We start from the raw sequence: 20755 nt of genomic DNA on the forward strand, positions 1-20755 counted from the left end.
TCCCAACACTTTGTTTTTGCATTATTTAAACCAAATTTGAACGTTTCATTATTTACTTGAGGCTAAATTGATTTTATTGATGTATTATATTAAGTTAAAATAAGTGTTCATTCAGTATTGTTGTAATTGTCATTATTACAAATACATTTTCTTATAATCGGCCGATTTTTTTTAAAAATCTGTATCGGCTTTTTTGGTTCTCCAATAATCGGTATTGGTATCGGCATTGAAAAATCATAATCGGTCGACCTCTATAATACATTAACACTTGGAGAGGTCAGCCCTCTGCTCCTCAGCTCCCTCTCTCAACACATCCTCAGTCTGCTCTCTGTGTCCACTCCACTTAGGCAAGTCCAGCTCTTGCTTTCCCATTTCCCTCTCCCTCTCTCCCCTATTCTCCCGCTACCCTATTCCCTCTCTCCCCTATTCTCCCTCTCTCCTATTCCCTCTCTCCTTATTCCCTCATGCCCCATCTCCCTTTCCCTCACGCACCATCTCCCTTTTTCCTCCCTATCTCTCTCACCCCCTGCCAGAGCTTTTCTATACTGGCATCCCACTCTCCCAGTTAGGCTGGTTTTCTCTATGACAAACAAAACACTCTACATGATCTGCAGCACACAACATCAGTGCTGAACTCAGGCCATCCAGAATGTTCCCACTGTTCAACAGGTCTAGTCTATAGTGTGAGTGCCTCTGTAATAGTCAACAGTATGGCTCCATCCTGATTGTCCTGTGTGTGACATATAGTCAGTCTGCTTTAGACTAGAAGCTATCTCCATTCCCTCCGGCGTCTTTCTGCATGTGGCGTTAGATGTTGGGTTAGAAAGAGGAGGAGGGAGGTAGGTTTGTCTTGTTAGACTGTGCTGTACCAGGCCCAGAGTTCAGCGTTATTACCACCAGATGTAGGGAGTTTTCTGTTGCACATTTTATTTATTTTATTTAACCTTTTTATTTAACTAGGCAAGTCCGTTAAGAACAAAGTCTTATTTACAATGATGGCCTACCCTGACCAAACCCTAACCCGGACGACGCTGGGCCAATTGTGCACCGCCCTATGGGACTCGCAATCACGGCCGGTTGTGATACAGCCTGGAAACAAACCAGGGTCTGTAGTGACTCCTCTAGCACTGAGATGCAGTGCCTTAGACCGCTGCGGCACTCGAGGGCCCCAAAAATCAGGCTAGAGGCTACAGCAGGCAGGCAAGCAGGCAGGCAGGTCCCCAGCCCAGAGTGGGAGAGTCCCGGGGAGGCAGGGTGTGGTGGCTGGTGGTTGTAGGGTATGTGTTCCCCTCTGAGAGATGACTCAATTGGGCTGTTGGGTTTGGAATGGTCCTGACTGGTGCCTGGTGATGGTCTGTCACTTTAAGAGGGAAACAGACATAATATACACAAGAAAGAAACAACTCTATGCACAGTTGCACATGGTCATGCTTGTCTGCACTGTAGGCCCATGTTTGTCAGATTAAAGTTCAAATAAACTCAGCAAAAAAAGGAAACTCACTGTCACCTGCGTTTATTTTCAGCAAACTTAACATGTGTAAATATGGGGGGGGGTCAAAATCAAAAGTAAGTCAGTATCTGGAGAGACCACCAGCTGCATTAAGTACTGCAGTGCATCTCCTCCTCATGGACTGCACCAGATTTGCCAGTTCTTGCTGTGGGATGTTACCCCACTCTTCCACCAAGGCACCTGCAAGGTCCCGGACATTTCTGGGGGGAATGGCCCCATCCCTCACCCTCCGATCCAACAGGTCCCAGACGTGCTCAATGGGATTGAGATCCGGGCTCTTCGCTGGCCATGGCAGAACACTTACATTCCTGTCTTGTAGGAAATCACACACAGAACGAGCAGTATGGCTGGTGGCATTGTCATGCTGGAGGGTCATGTCAGGATGAGCCAGCAAGAAGGGTACCACATGAGGGAGGAGGATGTCTTCCCTGTAACGCACAGCGTTGAGATTGCCTGCAATGACAACAAGCTCAGTACGATGATGCTGTGACACACTGGCCCAGATCATGACGAACTCCACCTCCAAATCAATCCTGCTCCAGAGTACAGGCCTCGGTGTAACCCTCATTCCTTCCACGATAATCGTGAATCCGATCATCACGCCTGGTGAGACAGAACCGCAACTCGTCAGTGACGAGCACAATTTGCCAGTCCTGTCTGGTCCAGCGATGGTGAGTTTGTGACCATAGGCACCGGTGATGTCTGGTGAGGACCTGCTTAACAACAGGCCTACAAGCCCTCAGTCCAGCCTCTCTCAGCTGGACTTGTGGACAGTATGAGCACTGATGGAGGGATTGTGCATTCCTGGTGTAACTCGGAAGGTTGTTATTGCCATCCTGTACCTGTCCCGCAGGTTTGATGTTCAGGTGTACCAATCCTGTGCAGGTGTTGTTACACATAGTCTGCCGCTGCGAGGACGATCAGCTGTCTGTCCTGTCTCCGTGTAGCGCTGTCTAAGTTGTCTCTCAGTATGGGCATTGCATTTTATTGCCCTTGCCACATCTGCAGTCCTCATGCCTCCTTGCAGCATGCCTAAGGCACGTTCATGCAGATGAGCAGGGACCGTTTAGGTGTTTTTCAGAGTCAATAGAAAGGCCTCTTTAGTGTCCTAAGTTTTCAAAACTGTGACCTTAATTGACTAAAGTCTGTAAGCTTTTGGTGTCTTAACGACCGTTCCACAGGTGCATGTTCATTAATTGTTTGTTCATTGAGCAAGCATGGGAAACGATGTTTAAACCCTTTACAATGAAGATCTGTGAAGTTATTTGGATTTTTACTAAATATCTTTGAAAGACAGGGTCCTGAAAAGGGGAGTTTATCTATGTTCAATGTGCACTGGCTAGGACTAATGAATCATCTTAATTGTCAGATAAGTGAATGTATTAAATATACTTCAGCACAATGTCAAGTATCAAGGCTACTATGGGCGTAATCCTATCTTAGGCGGTATCTTACATATTGACACAGCCAGCTTGCAACACACAATCACTTGAAATATTCTACTTAATGTATGCGCCTCGCCTTGCATCCTCATCAAGAGGCTCTCCCCTGTTCCGTCGTGCTGTGAAACCACGAGTGACAGAGTGCATCGTTCTAAATCGCCACATTACCTAAATCTATGTAACCGTGGCAACAGTGGCTGAGCAAATGAATTGATCTTCAGGGGCATCATGAGACCAAATTACTTTAATGTCACTTCTAATTTGTTGACAGATGGGTCATGAAGTGTGACATTTCCCCTTGCTCATCTATTTCGCACAGGATATAGTGTGAGGAAATTGATTTTTTAGTGTACTGAGTCATTTGACTTTCTCTTTTTTTCTGTCTGTCTGGGGCTCGCCCCCTCACTTTCTTGGTCTCTTTCTCTCCCTCACTTAATTTTTTCCTAATTTAATTTCTCTCCTCTCTCTCTCTCAGGGATTTTCTTCCTCGAGGATCAGGCATTGTCACCCGTAGACCTCTGATCCTGCAGCTGTGCTTTAACAAAGCCGGTGAGTCTGAATTCTCATACAACCATGGCCTTATCTGTCCTCATTGCTGCTGCCATGGACCTGCCTCCTCCACTCAACAACACTGTCTGTATCCTGATAAAGACTTTCTTCTCTCTGTCTCTCTATCTATCTGTCTCGCTCGCTGTGTGTCTGTCTCGCTCTCTCTCTCTGTCGTGTCTGTAGAGTATGCAGAGTTCCTACACTGTAAAGGGAGGAAGTTTGTGGACTTTGAGGAGGTCCGGGCGGAGATTGAGGCGGAGACCGACAGGATCACAGGCTCCAACAAGGGCATCTCCCCCATCCCCATCAACCTCCGGGTCTACTCCCCTAACGGTAATGCTCACCAACAGTTATTCATTTGGTGTTCATTTTAACATATGCAAAGCACATGTTCAGTTGGACGTATGCGCACACACACACACACGCATGCACACATAAAAGCACAGCAAACACATGTATACACAATGTAACACACATCATACAGTCTACATGGCAACAGTCATAACCTTCTCCCTCCCCCTCCATCTCTCCATCTCGCCCTCAGTGTTAAACCTGACTCTGATCGACCTGCCGGGGATGACTAAGGTGGCAGTGGGGGACCAGCCGCTGGACATAGAGCACCAGATCAGGGACATGCTGCTGCAGTTCATCACCAAGGAGAGCTGCCTCATCCTGGCCGTCACCCCCGCCAACCAGGACCTGGCCAACTCCGACGCCCTCAAGATTGCCAAGGAGGTGGACCCACAGGGTAAGGGACTAGGAGGTGGACCCACAGGGTAAGGGACTAGGAGGTGGACCCACAGGGTAAGGGACTAGGAGGTGGACCCACAGGGTAAGGGACTAGGAGGTGGACCCACAGGGTAAGGGACTAGGAGGTGGACCCACAGGGTAAGGGACTAGGAGGTGGACCCACAGGGTAAGGGACTAGGAGGTGGACCCACAGGGTAAGGGACTAGGAGGTGGACCCACAGGGTAAGGGACTAGGAGGTGGACCCACAGGGTAAGGGACTAGGAGGTGGACCCACAGGGTAAGGGACTAGCCTAGTGGTGCTGTACTGGTTCTCTATTGGAACTCCCAGGACCAAAGGATGAGGATGGGCACTTGATTTCTGGGTGGTGTTCATTTGGTGCACCAAATAGATTGAAACATTGACGCAGTACCTGGACTTGTCCAATAAGAATATTGAATTGAAGGAGATGAGGAATGGAAGGCTGGGTGGATGGTGGACAGGCAGTAGTCAGGATTAATATGATGAGATGAAAACTGTTTGGTTCTGTTCAGGTCTGCGCACTATTGGCGTGATCACAAAGCTGGACCTGATGGACGAAGGGACGGATGCTAAAGACATCCTGGAGAACAAACTGCTACCTCTGCGTAGAGGTGAGGGGAGACACACACACACACACACACACACACACACACACCTCATTGACTGCAGAGGAATAAGTGTGCGCTCTCTCTCCAGGTTATATCGGCGTGGTGAACCGCAGTCAGAAGGACATAGATGGCAGGAAGGACATCCGCGCTGCGCTGGCTGCTGAGAGGAAGTTCTTCCTGTCTCACCCGGGCTACAGACACATGGCCGAGCGCATGGGCACTCCACACCTGCAGAAACAACTAAACCAGGTGAGAGATTACTCAACGTTCACCTTTCTGTTATTCTACACTGATGTTCTAGTCTGACTTCCAGATCAGTTGTTTTCTTTTCTTGTGAACTCTGAGAGACGGCACCAACAGATCTTAAACCAGGCTAATGTTTCTTGTGAACTCTGAGAGACGGCACCAACAGATCTTAAACCAGGCTATAATGTTTCTTGTGAACTCTGAGAGACGGCACCAACAGATCTTAAACCAGGCTATAATGTTTCTTGTGAACTCTGAGAGACGGCACCAACAGATCTTAAACCAGGCTAATGTTTCTTGTGAACTCTGAGAGACGGCACCAACAGATCTTAAACCAGGCTATAATGTTTCTTGTGAACTCTGAGAGACGGCACCAACAGATCTTAAACCAGGCTAATGTTTCTTGTGAACTCTGAGAGACGGCACCAACAGATCTTAAACCAGGCTAATGTTTCTTGTGAACTCTGAGAGACGGCACCAACAGATCTTAAACCAGGCTAATGTTTCTTGTGAACTCTGAGAGACGGCACCAACAGATCTTAAACCAGGCTATAATGTTTCTTGAAACTCACTTGCTCTTTCATTCACTATACATTCTCTCCCCTCCTATTCTCCTTCTCGCTCATTCTATCCCTTCCATTTCTCCTTCTCCCTCCCTCACTCATGGTGTCCCTCTCTCTCCTCCCTCACTCACGGTGTCCCTCTCTCTCCTCAGCAACTGACCAACCACATCAGGGACACTCTGCCTGGGCTGCGCAGTAAGCTGCAGAGCCAGGTGCTCTCCCTGGAGAAAGAGGTGGAGGAGTACAAGAACTTCCGTCCCGACGACCCCACACGCAAGACCAAGGCCCTGCTGCAGTGAGTAGAGGACACACACACACACACACACACACACCACCATAATGAGTAGCTCCAGAGTTGACCCTGACTCTCTGTCTTTCATCCCAGGATGGTGCAGCAGTTTGGGGTGGACTTTGAGAAGCGTATCGAGGGCTCTGGGGACCAGGTGGACACAGCAGAGTTGTCGGGTGGTGCCAAAATCAACCGGATCTTCCACGAGCGCTTCCCCTTCGAGCTGGTCAAGGTGAGCGCTGCGGTCTCAATACTCACTGTCACAATATTTCCACAAGAGAAGTTCATCTGCCTGCTTGACTGTTTTGACCACAGTTGATTGACTTGTTTAGAAGTGTGAATTTTAGAGTGCAGAATGGATTAACAGTGTTTCTATTGTTTGTTTCTTATTTTCTCTCTGTCAGATTGTGTTTGATGAGAAGGAGTTGAGGAGGGAGATCAGTCATGCCATCAAGAATGTCCATGGTGTCAGGCAAGTGGAGGAGAGGAGGGGCCGTCCTGTGTCTTCACACATCACCACCACTGTGTTCAGCTCTTTCCTCTTCACTGTCAACCCTCTCTGTTTCCTCCTTTCATGTAAAACTGACCCACAGCATGCTTAGCAATCACAGAGCAATTAGCCTAAAATGCCCACAGATCACTCTCCTACAGAACTGCCTATCATACCCTCAAATGGTTGTTGTTGTTCGATGTGAAATCTAAACCCATTTAATTTTGTGTTTGTATGCTGATAACCTTGGCTCTGCTCTCTCTTCCTTATTTATGTCTGTTTTATTATCTATTATTCTATTTTTTTTTAAATATGTACTGTTCTCATTTTCTGGACTGACTCGTCTTTATCTGCTTTTGTCTGTTTGTATGCTATCTCTCTGGACAATAACTTGTCTGTCGTCCTACTTCTGTCAGTTTTTTGTTTGTTTATCCCTGTCTGTCCGTCTCCTTATCTCTGTCCCCCCCCCCCCCTCCGTCTGTGTCTTTGTGCGTCCTCAGAACGGGCCTGTTCACTCCCGACCTGGCGTTTGAGGCCATTGTGAAAAAGCAGATCATTAAGCTGAAAGAGCCCTGTATCAAATGTATCGACCTTGTCATTCAGGAGCTCATCAACACAGTCAGGCAGTGCACCAACAAGGTACTGCAGCCTGGTGTCCAGACTCCCGTCCTGTCCTGACCCAGCCTGGCCACAAGGGGGCGACACTGGGGGGGGGGCACAACACTGACCCACTCTGCTCCAAAACAGCTGTCCATCCATGGCCTCTGACCTTTTAGATGGCACAACTAGGGCCCATTTTCCAGTCAGGTCATGTAGTTAGGTAGTAAATAAAAACTCCTGGCCCTAATCAGAATGTCTACTGTGTAACCACCCGGGGGCTCCCGAGTGGCGCAGCGGTCTAAGGCACTGCATCTCCGTTCAAATCCAGGCTGTATCACAACCGGCCGTGATTGGGAGGGCGGCGCACAATTGGCCCAGTGTCGTCCGGGTTGGGCTGGTGTAGGCCGTCATTGTAAATAAAAATGTGTTAATTAAGGTTAAATAAATAAAATAAAAACACGCTATACACACTTGTATAGATTTAGTGTGGTGTATGTCCAGAGGACTGGATGGGGCAGATATGGGGTCAGTTTGACTCCCCCTCAGCCCGCCACAGCTAGCCTGTGTGCCAGGTGCCGCTGTCGTGTTTTGTGACGGTTGTGGTGTCGTCGTCGTGGAGACGGGATGGTTGGGGATGGCCATTCCCCGAGCATCACTGGTCTCACATGGACAAGCTGCAGGTCTCATCTGTCTAAGAATGATACACACTTAGGACTGACATAGCTAGGGTGTTAGTTATGTGGGTACTGTGAGTTGAATATGTGCCCACATATCTATATTATATACCTAGTTTGAGAAGACCTGCCCTGTCAAGAGAAGAGGATGTGAAAGCCTGCGGCTTGTCCTTATCTTCTTGCTTTACTTGTGTTTCTAGAGACGAGATTTCTAGTTTGACAACTAACTAAACTAAGAATCTTCTTGTGTTTCTTTCTTTCCTGTATTTCTCTCGCCTCTTGTTATTTCTGTCTATCCCTCTCTCTATGCTGCCCCCCTACACTACGTACCCCCTCAGAACGGGGTTGTTCACCCCTGACCTGGCCTTCGAGGCCATAGTCAAAAAGCAGATCCTCAAACTGAAAGAGCCCAGCCTGAAATGTGTGGATCTGGTGGTGTCCGAGCTGACCGCGCTCGTCATGAAGTGTTCCGTCAAGGTAACCAAGAGCAGCCTCGCCCCTCACAGGAAAGAGGGGGGAAGAGAAAGAAGAGAGAGAGAGAGTGTTCTGGAGCGTATCCTCTCATCTGTGATTGAATGCCCGTCCCTGTTCCCCTCGCACCTCTCTTCCACCGCGCTCCAATCAGCAACCTATCCTAATCATCCCCCACGCCATCGCTCCTCAGTGCCTGGATTGTGTGTATCCCTCCCTCGCCACACACATCCTCTCCTTTTGTCCAAGCCACACGTGTCCAATCAAGCATTGACTTGCAAATCACGTCTGAATTTTAAGCAGCGTGTCTTAACTTCCTTTCAGCAGCCCCTCACCCGTGCCCTGTTTGATTTGAGCACATTAAGACTGATTCTCCATCTGCCTCCTCCATCCCCATCTCCCCTCCTCCTCAAGACACAGACCTCTGTCTACCAGAACATCAGAGCCCATTAGAGGGGGCGTTGCCATAGCAACAGTGCTGCTCAACAACCATGCCATCTTGTGGATGGAGGGGGGAATTGCATTTCAAAGACCCACCACAGTCCATCCCTTTCACTGTCACTCTACCTCTGGTATTAGTTCAGCTGAAGAAAGGATTTTGCCCTTCACTCTGTCCTTCACCCTCTTCTTCATTCTCCTGATCTCTTCTTCACTAACATGAAATAATATCAGCAATCACCGTCAGCTTGGAATGATTGTTTACTGTCACAGGAAAACAATAGTGTCAACTGTAAGTTAATTAACTTTTTAAAATATTAATTTTTTAGGTTGAATGATCTAATTTCCTAAATGTTTCTATGTATTTTAGCCATTGATCCATTTAAAGGTTGACTCCAGTCAACTAGAGCTAATCATCATGACATCACTCCTCAAGGTGTCCATCGTGGTCATTCCCAGCTGAGGCTGAAAGCTCTGCCCTTATGCCATAGATCACAGACATCCTGTGTGCATGCCCATTTAAGGAGTGTGTGTGTGGTAGTTAATATGATTACTATATTCACTGCTGAATGCCTATGTCCTTCCCCTATCCTGCACACGGAGTGTAATAAACATTAAGAACACCTTCCTAATATTGAGTTTCACCCCATTTTGCCCTCAGAACAGCCTCAATTTGACATGGACTATAAGGTGTTGAAAGCGTTCCACAGGGATGCTGGCCCATGTTGACTCCAATGCTTCCCACAGTTGTGTCAAGTTGGCTGGATGTCCTTTGGGTGGTGGATCATTCTTGATACGTGATACGTTGAGCGTGAAAAACACAGCAGCGTTGCAGTTCTTGACACAAACCGGTGCGCCTGGCACCTATTACCATAACCTGTTCAAGGGCACTTAAATATTTTGTCTTGCCCATTCACCCTCTTCAAAATCCTTGAACCTGTTTCCTCTCCTCATCTACACTGATTGAAGTGGATTTAACAGGTGACTTCAATAAGGTTTCATAGCTTTCACCTGGTCAGTCTATGTCATGGAACGAGCAGGTGTTCTTAATGTTTTGTACACTCAGTTTGTGCTTCATCTCCTGACGGTTGTACATGTAAATGGAAGGTAGGTCTGCCTGGATAATCATGCCAGAGTGTTAGTGTATGCTAGTGATTCTCTTTATCTATATGGTCAGTGTTGCAGTTGTTTTGTATAACCTTGCAGCTGGGTTCTTACCCCCGGCTGAGAGAGGAGACCGAGAGGATCGTCACCACCTACGTCAGAGAGAGAGAGGGCAAGACCAAGGACCAGGTCAGTGCATTTAGGGCCTGTTTTTACGAGGAGTCTCTGGGTAGGAGTGCTGATGTAGGATCAGTTCAGCCTTTTAGATCATAATGAATTATATGATGTGGTCAGAGGGACCTGATCCTAGATCAGCACTCCTACTCTGAGATGCTTTTTTAATGCAGGACCTGACCACTGACAGAGAAACCCTCCCAACAGGAGATTTTTAAGAAATATTATAAATATTATTTAAGAAATATATTTCTCCATTTGAAATCGATTGTTTGTACTTGTCTTTTCTGTACTAGGACTGGCTTTGCCTGATTGTGATAAGTGGTTGTTGATGCGCGGATTGTAAATGACGTCTGTTCAACGACTAAGTGAATGTAAATGAACTCTATTGTCATAGTGAAGCTCTGTCTTCATTCTAGGTGATGCTGCTGATTGACATTGAGCTGTCCTACATCAACACCAACCACGAGGACTTCATAGGCTTCGCCAAGTATGAACCCCCACCACCCTAATACACCACACCCTGTACCCAAGCACCTCTTCCCCCTCTCTCTCCCTAATGCTCGTGCCTCAGCTCCCAGCTGAAGGTGTGGTTGTGGTGTAGTCCTGGGCACCAGACTAACTCACTACTGCCCAAAGCCAGATTTGTACTGTTTGCTGAACTGGGCATGGACTGAACTGAACTCTGCTGAACATGGATCGGGTAGAGTCCCATAAGCTTGTGTGCCTGACTGCCTGTGCTTGATAGTTATTCCTACAGTAAGTGCCATTCCCTATAGACTTGAAACAATCAATACCTCAATCGCGGTTTGGCCACTTTATCACAACCCCCCCCCCTCACAAACACTCACAGAGACCACTGTTGTTATAAACCACAATTACCACTTCTTTTGTGAGTTACAGCCCCTTGTTAGGATCAATATCTGTGGATCCTTGATCTACATGCTATAAACCAGCTGTGACTCGGTCAGTCTGATTGATCCACCATGAAGGCAGATCAATGAACGTGGTTAGAACACCGTAGAATACGCTCTAGGGGAGGGGAGGCTAGGGGTCAGACAAGGTCGATCTAGCTCTGCTAACCGTCACGGTTAGTTCTGCCTCTAATGAGCTGAATCAAGCATGCTAGGTTGTGCACCCTCCCTTTCTTACCCTGTCTCTCTGGAGCTGTTTTTTTTTTTTTTTTCAAGGACCCTTATTTGTTGTGTGCTTAGGGATTGAACTGAGTGAGTTTGAGTGGAGTTTTTATCTGTTGACTGCGTTGGTTATTACCAATAACATGGTGTTTTGGAATCCTGAGTTCCTGCATCTTGCTGATAGGTCAGCCCTAGACACTCATACTGGATGTCCTGCCAGAGCTTGACATGCGTTGACCTCTGCCCTCTACACTGTCTCCAGTGTAGCAATAGGATGCACAGCATGTAGCTAGCTGAGTTGAAAGTCTCTTCCATAGAAATATAATGACTTCTGTTTCTATGGTCTCTTCCCTCTGCCTGAGGTATGCATCTGATTACGTAACATAGCATTGCCCCTTGCGGGTCTGAATGCCGTGCGGGTTCCTTTCCAATCATCCGCATGGAGAATGGGTTGATGGATTGCTGAGAAGTGTTGTCAGGTAGGTAGGGGTGGTAACGTGTCTCTCGTGGCGTCACTTTCAGTCTTGACTTCAGAAGGCACGATGATGGTAGCCCACCAGGGTACGGCAACAACAGGTGGGCTATCACAAATCGGGTGTCCCTCTTCCTCTCCGCCCGTTCCCCCAGACCCCACTCCCACTGTTCCATGACTATGTTTGATAACTTGAATTGTAGGACAGGTTTGATAGCTGTTAAACGATTTGATTGATCAATACACATTATTACCCAAACATTGTTGATGCTGATTGTGGTTTTGAATGTGTTTTTTTCTGTCTGAACCTGTCCTTTTCTAACAGTGCCCAGCAGAGAAATACACACCAGAACAAGAAGAGGGCCATTCCAAACCAGGTACACTTTGTCCCTCCTCCTCCCACCCTCTTACTTACCCAGCCCTCCCAATCTGATCAACCCCAGATTAAGCTGCCCCAGACTGACACTTCCCCCTCTATCATGTTTACATGTTGTAACATACCTGACCTCTGACCCTATGCTACCAATTAATAGACTCAACTACTAGTAACCTAACCTGACACTTACAACCTCACAGCACTTATTTACTTAAGCATAAGTAGCTTCAAGATAACTCCTGCAAATCATGGCCAAATACCATCCTGTCTTTAAGTCCGATGTTAATTTTCCTCCTTGGCCACTGTGTTATAAACCTGGCACCTCTCTTCCTGTGTCATCCAAACAGTTGTAAACGTGTTTTGAAGTCTTTATTGATGTGATATCTAAATACCTGAAATCATGTGACTATGTTATGTCAGCTTCAATGTCATCAACACTTATGGAGTGCACTTCTCAGTTTCCTGGAAACCTAGTAAGGGTACATATTTTCTAGGATATACATTGCATCCTATAGAAATACCTTTTAACACTGTATTTCAGCGAGGGGAGAGTTGCCCTAGACTAGAGTCATTCAAGCCCTCCCTGCTTCCCTGCATAGGAAATGAACAGCTATATTTCTACTACAACTATCACTACTTTATCACTATTTGCACGGCACTGCAACACAACCAAGGCCTGATACCCAACAGCAAAGCAACAATCATAGAATTGTTTTATGTTTTCAACTAACCCAAGCACTTTTTGTATTGTAATTCAGAATGTTCATGGGACCCAGCTTCGCTCAATGAAGCAACCAATATCAAATAACCGATGTGTGGTACTTGAAGGAAATCTAATCGCATGTAACTCTTGTTCTCTTGCTCCCTCCCTCTCTATCTCTCGCTGTCTCCATCTTTTCTCTCCTTCCATCTTTCGTTCTTTCTATCCCTCAACCTCTCTCTCCATCTTTCCGGTTGTCTCATGGATTCCTTCCATTTCTGTCTCTCACCTTCAAACCTTTCATTCTACCATTTCAAACGTTTCCTGCCCCCACCCCACACACACACTCCTCCCCTTACCCATTTTGCCACTCTCCCTCCCTCCCTGGCTTGCTTGCTTCCCCCTTTTTCCCTGGTCTATGATTTATCCTGCCATCTTTTGCCCTAACCACTCCCCAACCCCCCTCCCATCCCTGCAGGGTGAGATTCTGGTAAGTACCCCACAGATCCAAGCCACACCCTGTTAGGAGTCAGCAGGGGTCACCAGAGCAGGAGAACTGAGGCCAGACATCTGACACTTAGGAAAGAATGGGAGGTTATGGGAATTGGTGTTATGACATCTTCTTCCAGGTTACTCCTGTGTACAGAACTCCTCTTCAAAACAATGAGCTGTTTTTTCTCGTCATATCTTCCCTACTCCACAGGGACTGAGAGAGGGCGAGCAGGAGAAGGTAGTAGTCTCAAAGTCTCAAGACTTATGGCAAACCAGAGAATCAATTAGAGTCGTATCGTAGAGATGTAATTCTCGTCGGCTTTACCCCTTACCCGTAATCGGTAACGGCTTTCTCAATAACATCTGGGTTATGCTCAATAATTATTGGTTTCACTTAACAAGACAGCAATTGTCTTTAATTGGACAAGTAGATAGAATATTACTAACATTTACTCTTTACTCTCAAACCTGTTGAAACCAGTTCTGTCCAAGCACAGGCAGAATTGTTGTATTTTTTTTGTCACGTTCTTGAACCACACTGAAGTGTAATGTTGTGATTCCCTGTGAAAGACTATGGAAGAGTTGGGAGGATGTGAGAGTGGCTGGTGTCAGTTCTCCTGCTTTTGGTCCTTACCCATGCTGCCCTGTCCAGGGGTTTAAGTAGTGACCGCCACAGTTTGCCTTGCTGTTGAAGGGTCCTGAACATTCCAGGAATGGGGGTAGGAGACATGAATCACCAACAATCATACACTAGATGTTCACATTTTCATCCTTTTGGGGTCATTGAAATCTCCTCTTGATGTTTTCTCTCTTAATAACTTATCGTGGCATATCAACTTTCCACAACTCAATATTCCAATCATCACTATAACAATATGTTAGTAGCACACGTGACTGTCATTCCAATCAGGGACCAGAGGGTGGCAGTAGATGGTAGAAGGGCATGGGGGGGCGTCATGATTCAATCAATGAATATAATTTACATAAAATAACTCTGATCAAATCTGATTTTGAAGTAATATAAATTGGGTTTAATAATGATTTGTAATGTGTTTATATCCATACATCTAATGAATCAATGTTTGATTTACCAGCTGGTAGAAGACCTAAAATAATGTGTTTACTTTTGACAGGAATTGAGGCAATGATGCCATCTAGTGGCATAACTTTTCTCAAGTGATAATAACCTGAACATGAGATGTAGCTGAAGATAGAACAGGCTAAATGTCTGTATTTTGTCATCACTGACCTATCCTGCATGTCAGGGCTTCTGTTTAGACAGTGAGGAAAGAAGTGTCATGGCATTAAAAGCATCTCACTATCCCTATTCTGTCACCTCACACTCCTCTTGTCTGTCTCTCACCTTCAACACTTACGACACTGACCACTGACTGCCAGCCAGGTTTAAAAATACATAAATAAAAGTTCTCATTAAAGAGGGGTGTAAGGCAATTCCTCGCCAAGGCAAACTGAGAATTTAGCTAACTCCTATGTTACTGCCTCTTCCCCTCTCATTTCTTTTGCTACTTTCCTACTAATTACCCCCTTCCCCATCATAACCCCCAATCAGTCTTTAAGACACAGGAGAGGGAGAGAGAGGTTGATGTTCTGTCTTATCGGCATAACTTGACAGCATCCTTGTCCAAGCTTGAGATCTGCCTCACCTGATGGGTCTTTGAAATGGCAGTAACAATGAGAGCATTACTCTAATACAGGGGTACTACAACCAGGGGTCAGCAGCCCCCTAGATATCTGACGAGGTACTGCAGGGGTCCCAAAAAAAGGGATTTTTATTTAAAGGTTTTTATGAATATCGCTAGCAACAGAATAAGCAAATGTTGAATTACATGCAGTAGAAAATAAGAGTATATTTCTGATGTCAACTTTATTTTTCAACTCCTAATATTGAACATATTACACTAATTAAAGATAATTACACTCACTGGTGTATCTGACATAGGCTTTGAAACAGCACCTGTGAATAGACTACCACTGTGGCAAGTGCTGCTGCAAAGCTTTGTTGACTTGGACATACATTTTTGTCCAGACATGGCTAACCTTTGTTTAACCAGCGCTAAACAGTTGTTCTTAGCGAAAATGTGTTTGGAGTTACCTTTTCTAGCAAATAGGCTGTTAGTTTACACTTCCTCTTCCAGTTATATGTGGGGAGGTCAAAACAATGAAAAACTATTTACCAAATCTATTCATTTTAAAATGTTATTACTTCTGCTTGACATTATCATTCACCTGATAAGACAAGTCGTGAAAACAATGTTTGCTAACTTAGGATGGGGTTCCCTGGGTTGTCGGTTTGCCTGCGAGGGCGTCCCTGGGCATAAAAAGGTTGAGGACCCCTGCTCTAATACAACTCGTCTACAGAAAGAACCTCTCAACCCTGCCTCATCTCTCTTCCCTCTCTCCCTTCCTTAAATCCTTTTATTTTTGTTCATCCCTCTCTCTCTACCCGTCCACTCCGTGAGCTGTGGCTCAGTCTACCCGTCTCCATTGTCTCTGCATATCGCTGTATTCCTCTCCCACAGTCTGACCCTCCTCCTCTTGCCTCTCCATCTCCCTATGTCCTGTTCCTTACATAGGTGTTTATCCTCCTACAGTGTCCTACGCTGGAGTGTATGTCTGACGACTCTGCCCAGTTAACCCACTAACCCTAGTCTGTTTTGGCTAACCGTGTATAGGCTAGCTTTTACTGACCCGCTCACTCTAACATACCACCGCCGACCCTTGATCCCTGACCCTGTGTGGGTCCCATTTGGTCTGGATGCCCCATATTAGTTAGTTTTGAGGTCATTAAGGTTTGTTTGAGGTTTCCTGTTTAAATCTCCACACCGTATGCTTACTGTATACATCAGGGATCATGTTCAGAAACATTGTTGGAATTGTAAATCTTTATACTCAGAATAGAAGAGTTAATTTAGAGTATGTAGAACATCTTAGTGCTTATATTGGTAAGACAGGATCAACCAAACTCACACTGAGTACCCAGGTAAGGTTTTTATTGGTCAGTTAAGTTAGTCATATCACAAGATCTCCAGGAGGTAAATCATGAGTACTTTAATGACTTGTTTTCCCTCCATCCTCCTGGTATACCTTGTCCCCCACCACCCCTCGCTCCCCTGTTCCCCCACCCCTATCTCTCCCCTAACAGGTCATCCGCAAAGGCTGGCTCACCATCAACATCAGCATCATGAAGGGAGGCTCCAAGGAGTACTGGTTCGTCCTGACCGCAGAGTCACTATCCTGGTACAAGGATGAGGAGGTGAGTGTCTAACGCTGGGATAAGTACAACACAAAATAGTACAATACAAACTGGCAGAAAGATTCTGCTACTACTCCATGGGCTGATATATGATCTGCATTGCATGCTCCCTCCTCCCTCTCATTGTCATGGTGGAGAATCAGACCCGGCCAGAGCCTCTCACCAGAGCCCCTGCTGGCTGGTGTTTAGATATGTCCTGTGTGTGTGTCCCGGCCCAGCCTAACCAATGTGCAGACTACTGTTCAGCTTCAGCCTGATGAACAGGTAGTCTGAACACTGGGCAGGCGGGGGGGTGAGGAGGGGGGAAGGTCCGCGGGGTCGCTCCGGCTGCAGGTCACTGCCCTAGAGACAGGACAGAGGTGGTGGGGGGGGGGGGCGATGGAGGGAGAGTAAACATTCCTCTGATAAAGAAAGCAACCAAACTCAGACTGAGGTCCAAATAAATATATAACTGTATTGACTAATTTAGTATGTTGATGTAATGGAGAGATGTTGAGCTTTACAACTTTGTTTGATCATCTTAAAGTTCCAACAGCCATTACTGTATTTACTTTGTGCACATGAACAAAACAGCGTTTTGTGTTTTTCCCACTCTGTGACCACACTACTCTCTACAGTCAGATTTACAATGCTCTGTAGGCCATTTCAAAGGCTGGAAAATATATGGAAAAGGCATGTCGATGATACTTTATGATGTTTTACTGGAACAAAGTTGAAATAATATTAAAGAAGTAAACCAGAAGCACTAGGGATCATCCTAGGCAAGTTAAACATTTACAGACGGATGCATTGGGAAATCTAGTCTGACTGTTAAACTTACCATTAGTTCGGTCAGAGCAGCCCAGGCCTTGGCGAAGATGTCCCCTCTCTCAGCGAAACACAGAGCTTCAAAAGATACCGCTGACCAGAGCTGAAGACAAACCTTTAACCTGTCACTCTGACTACGCCTCAAAACAACTAGTACCGTTCAGTTTTGACCAGTCCTCTGTGGCGGAAAGAGCGAGAGAAAGAGAAGGAGGAGAAGGAGCGAGGGAGGATGGTGGAAGCAAACTGACGTGGCAGGCGGGTTGAAATGTTCCAGCAGGGATCTGCCTTTGGAATTTGCAGGAAATCGTACTGGGTTACTGGGGGCGGTTTTGGGGGGGGGGGGGGTGTGTGTGTGTATGTTTGTCTTGGTTTGTGGTTGTATGCCACTTTCATGCGTCTGTGTTTACGTGTTTGCATTTGCACAAGCACATGGGTGTTTGTATGTTTTCATGTGTGTGGTTATATGTGTGTGTGTGTGTGTGTGTGTGAGAGAGAGACTAGGACATTGGCTTAGAGTGATGTAACTGTTGGGACTGAGCGCTCTCTGTTAGTGCAGACAAACGCTTCCAGATGCTTCTCCTCAACAGTGCAAAGCTGGCATCCCTCCCCCCATCTCTCTCTCTCTCTCTCTCTCCCCCATGCTCCTCCTCTCTCCCTCTCTTCTCACCAGCCTGGTGGTCTGGGTCTTATACAGAGGAAATGCATTCCTCTCTCTCTGCTCATTGGTGGAGAAGCCTAGTGTTGTATTCCACTGTTTTTCAAAGTTACCCATGAAGCAGTTTCTTCATGGCTGTCTTCATGGCTTCCTCTTATTTGTGTACTTTAGTGTTTTTAATGGCTTCAAGGATTTGTTACTCAATATGTTTTTGCTATGAGTTCAGATCCCCCGTCCCCCCCTCTCTCTGTGTTTTAGGAGAAAGAGAAGAAGTACATGCTTCCCCTAGATAACCTCAAGCTGAGGGACGTGGAGAAAGGCTTCATGTCCACCAAACACGTATTTGGCGTCTTCAACACTGAATCCAGGTCAGGGAAATGGATGTGTTGTGTATGTGTATCCTGTTCCATACAAGTCTGTCATTTCAATTCAGTGAATCAGGAAGTGAACTGACATTTAAATGTTACAAAATTCTCATCAAGAAGCATGGAGGGAAATTTACTTAGGGAATTGACTGAAATGAAATAGAATTTACACCCACCCTGATTGTGTTTTGCCATCCATCAAGCAGGAATGTGTATAAGGACCTGCGTCAGATTGAGCTGGCCTGTGACACCCAGGAGGACGTGGACAGTTGGAAAGCCTCTTTCCTGAGGGCTGGGGTCTACCCTGAGAAGGACCAGGTACTGAACCCAAACTCACTCAAATAGTCTTTGGGTCGCTTTCCCGAACATAGATGAAGACTAGTCCTGGACAGACTTGAGGACATGCTCAACAGACTTGAGGACATGCTCAACAGACTTGAGGACATGCTCAACAGACTTGAGGACATGCTCAACAGAGATTCTCCATTGAAAGGGTTTTGTCGTCCAGGACTAGGCTTCATCTGTGTCTGGTAAACCGACCCTTGAAGTTTGAATGTTAGCCGAAGCAGAGGTCAAACGAACGGATGCGTTGTGGTGACAGCCTTTGTCAGTATTTGATGAACACTAGGCATGCACCTATACTTCTTGATGACGTCACTGATGATTGTCCTACTGCTTGTTTCTTCTCATGCACGCCAATTCATGGGAATCTCAAGGGAGATTATGAGGTACTAATATCAGAGCGATTGGATGTATGATTCACAATGGCATACATCTACCGCAAAGGTATCCCAATGGCATGCAGTAGTATTAGCTATCGTGTATTGACCTCAAACACTCAGAGAACAGGTACGTGTGTGGACAGGTACCTGTTTGGACCGGTCACGTGTCCTCACTCAGAAGTAACGTCTCTCTCTGTGTTCCTCAGGTGGACACTGAGGATACAGCCCCGTCAGAAACCTTCTCCATGGACCCCCAGCTGGAGAGGCAGGTGGAGACCATCCGTAACCTGGTGGACTCCTACATCGGCATCGTCAACAAGTCCATCAGGGACCTCATGCCCAAGACCATCATGCACCTCATGATCAACAGCGTGAGTGAAAAAAGCCTAGAGACAGTCTATACTGAGCAGGCTCTGTCTTATAGCAAGGGATTCCATCACACAGCTTCGTGTACCTTTGTGTTGTGTTTCCACAAGCGCCGGGGTGTTTGTGTTTTCTAGCATCACTGAAGATCGACTATTCAGTGACTCCATCTTTCCATGCAGACTAGTATGATGTGAGTAGTGAAAGGAGTAGGACACCTCTGTTTCTCTGCAGTCCATGGTCTTCCTCTCCTCCCCAGGCTAAGGACTTCATCCACTCAGAGCTGCTGGCCTACCTGTACTCGTCAGGTGACCAAAACAGCCTGATGGAGGAGTCAGCTGACCAGGCGCAGCGCCGCGACGAGATGCTCCGCATGTACCACGCCCTCAAGGAGGCACTGCACATCATCGGTGACATCACCACCACCACCGTGACGGTCCCCGTGCCACCGCCCGTCAACGACAGCTGGATGCAGGAAGCCAGGTGAGAGTGTGTGTGTACACATTCACACATACAAAAGGGATTTGTTGACTTTGACATTAATGTGGATTGAGTGAATGTACCTTAAATTCTCTCATTCATTAAATGGAAGATGTTTTGCTTCATCCATTGTCACATGTGGGAACTAAAGGGGGTCATGTGGGAACTAAAGGGGGTCATGTGTAAGAGACTATACAGTCGACCAAAGCTTATTATCGTTGTGCAGTGTTTGTATAATGTATATTTCATTGTCTGTCTGTTCTTTTTCCATTCCCCACACCTCTTTCTCTCTGTTCTCGTCTCCTTCCAGTCCTACCCCCCAGCGCCGCCCCCCGGCCGCAGCAGCCCCTCCCCCAAGCCGTCCTCCTGCAGTGAGTGGCCCAAGGCCGGGACCACCCCTCAACCCCTCCCCAGCGTTTGGGGGGCCCCCCATCCCTTCTCGCCCGGGCCCGGCGCCCATTAACGCCTTTGGCAGCAACAACCATCAGGACCCTTTCAGTGCCCCCCCACTGATCCCCTCTCGGCCCGCTCGCATCCCCCCTGGCGTGCCCAGGTAAGACCACCTCTCAGGAGGGAGCAGTTCCTACCTACCTACCTATATCCTCACACAGGAATAATGTCTCCTCATCAACACTATATTAACCTGTGTAACCCTCTTAATTCATTGTTGAATTGCCAGGTTATCACTGTAACTGCAGCACCTGGCTCTGACTGACTGTTGACGTCAATAGATGGATTTAAGTTTCCTCCCAGTCCCACCTTTCACATTACTACTTTAACCTTTTCTTTACATACTTCTCTTCCTTTCTCTTTCCTCTATCGTGGTTATCTTCTCGGTTTCATAAACCCCATCTCTTAACTCCTCTCTCTTTTGTGCTCAACTCTCTTTCTCTGTTTCTTCTTCTGTTCTCCCTATCTCTCTCATTGGGAGTGTTTCTCTCCATTCATGTCTCACAATCTCTCTTCTGTTCTCCCGTCTCTCTGT

The 20755-nt window shown here is 46.6% G+C and overlaps 1 protein-coding gene and 1 long non-coding RNA gene across 21 annotated transcripts in view; one reads left to right on the forward strand and one right to left on the reverse strand.

Annotated features, from left to right (window-relative positions):
* Positions 1-20755, forward strand: part of dnm2a (dynamin 2a) — a 45541-nt gene that overhangs the window by 18526 nt on the left and 6260 nt on the right. For 4 of the 20 annotated variants that reach the window (XM_090197024.1, XM_090197020.1, XM_090197026.1 and 1 more), the window contains 18 exons: positions 3428-3501; positions 3685-3834; positions 4046-4249; positions 4784-4882; positions 4968-5128; positions 5841-5983; positions 6074-6209; positions 6382-6449; positions 6968-7106; positions 9857-9943; positions 10348-10418; positions 11862-11913; positions 16268-16378; positions 18099-18208; positions 18412-18523; positions 19134-19298; positions 19550-19773; positions 20081-20323. In XM_090197024.1, coding sequence (XP_090053150.1) covers positions 3428-3501; positions 3685-3834; positions 4046-4249; positions 4784-4882; positions 4968-5128; positions 5841-5983; positions 6074-6209; positions 6382-6449; positions 6968-7106; positions 9857-9943; positions 10348-10418; positions 11862-11913; positions 16268-16378; positions 18099-18208; positions 18412-18523; positions 19134-19298; positions 19550-19773; positions 20081-20323 — 2349 coding nt within the window. Of the gene's footprint in view, positions 1-3427; positions 3502-3684; positions 3835-4045; positions 4250-4783; positions 4883-4967; positions 5129-5840; positions 5984-6073; positions 6210-6381; positions 6450-6967; positions 7107-8079; positions 8219-9856; positions 9944-10347; positions 10419-11586; positions 11641-11861; positions 11914-13090; positions 13103-13315; positions 13343-16267; positions 16379-18098; positions 18209-18411; positions 18524-19133; positions 19299-19549; positions 19778-20080; positions 20324-20755 lie in introns of those variants that run through there. The other 16 variants (XM_090197014.1, XM_090197008.1, XM_090197009.1 and 13 more) reach the window with 9 other exon arrangements.
* LOC118938315 (uncharacterized) lies at positions 16099-17336 on the reverse strand. Its single transcript, XR_005035584.2, has 2 exons — positions 17199-17336; positions 16099-16720 (listed from the first exon to the last, which is right to left on the reverse strand). It is a non-coding gene; the product is annotated as an uncharacterized LOC118938315 (long non-coding RNA).

Source organism: Oncorhynchus mykiss, chromosome 13, assembly GCF_057628025.1.
Source record: "Oncorhynchus mykiss isolate SJ-2025 chromosome 13, ASM5762802v1, whole genome shotgun sequence".
Lineage (NCBI taxonomy): Eukaryota > Metazoa > Chordata > Actinopteri > Salmoniformes > Salmonidae > Oncorhynchus > Oncorhynchus mykiss.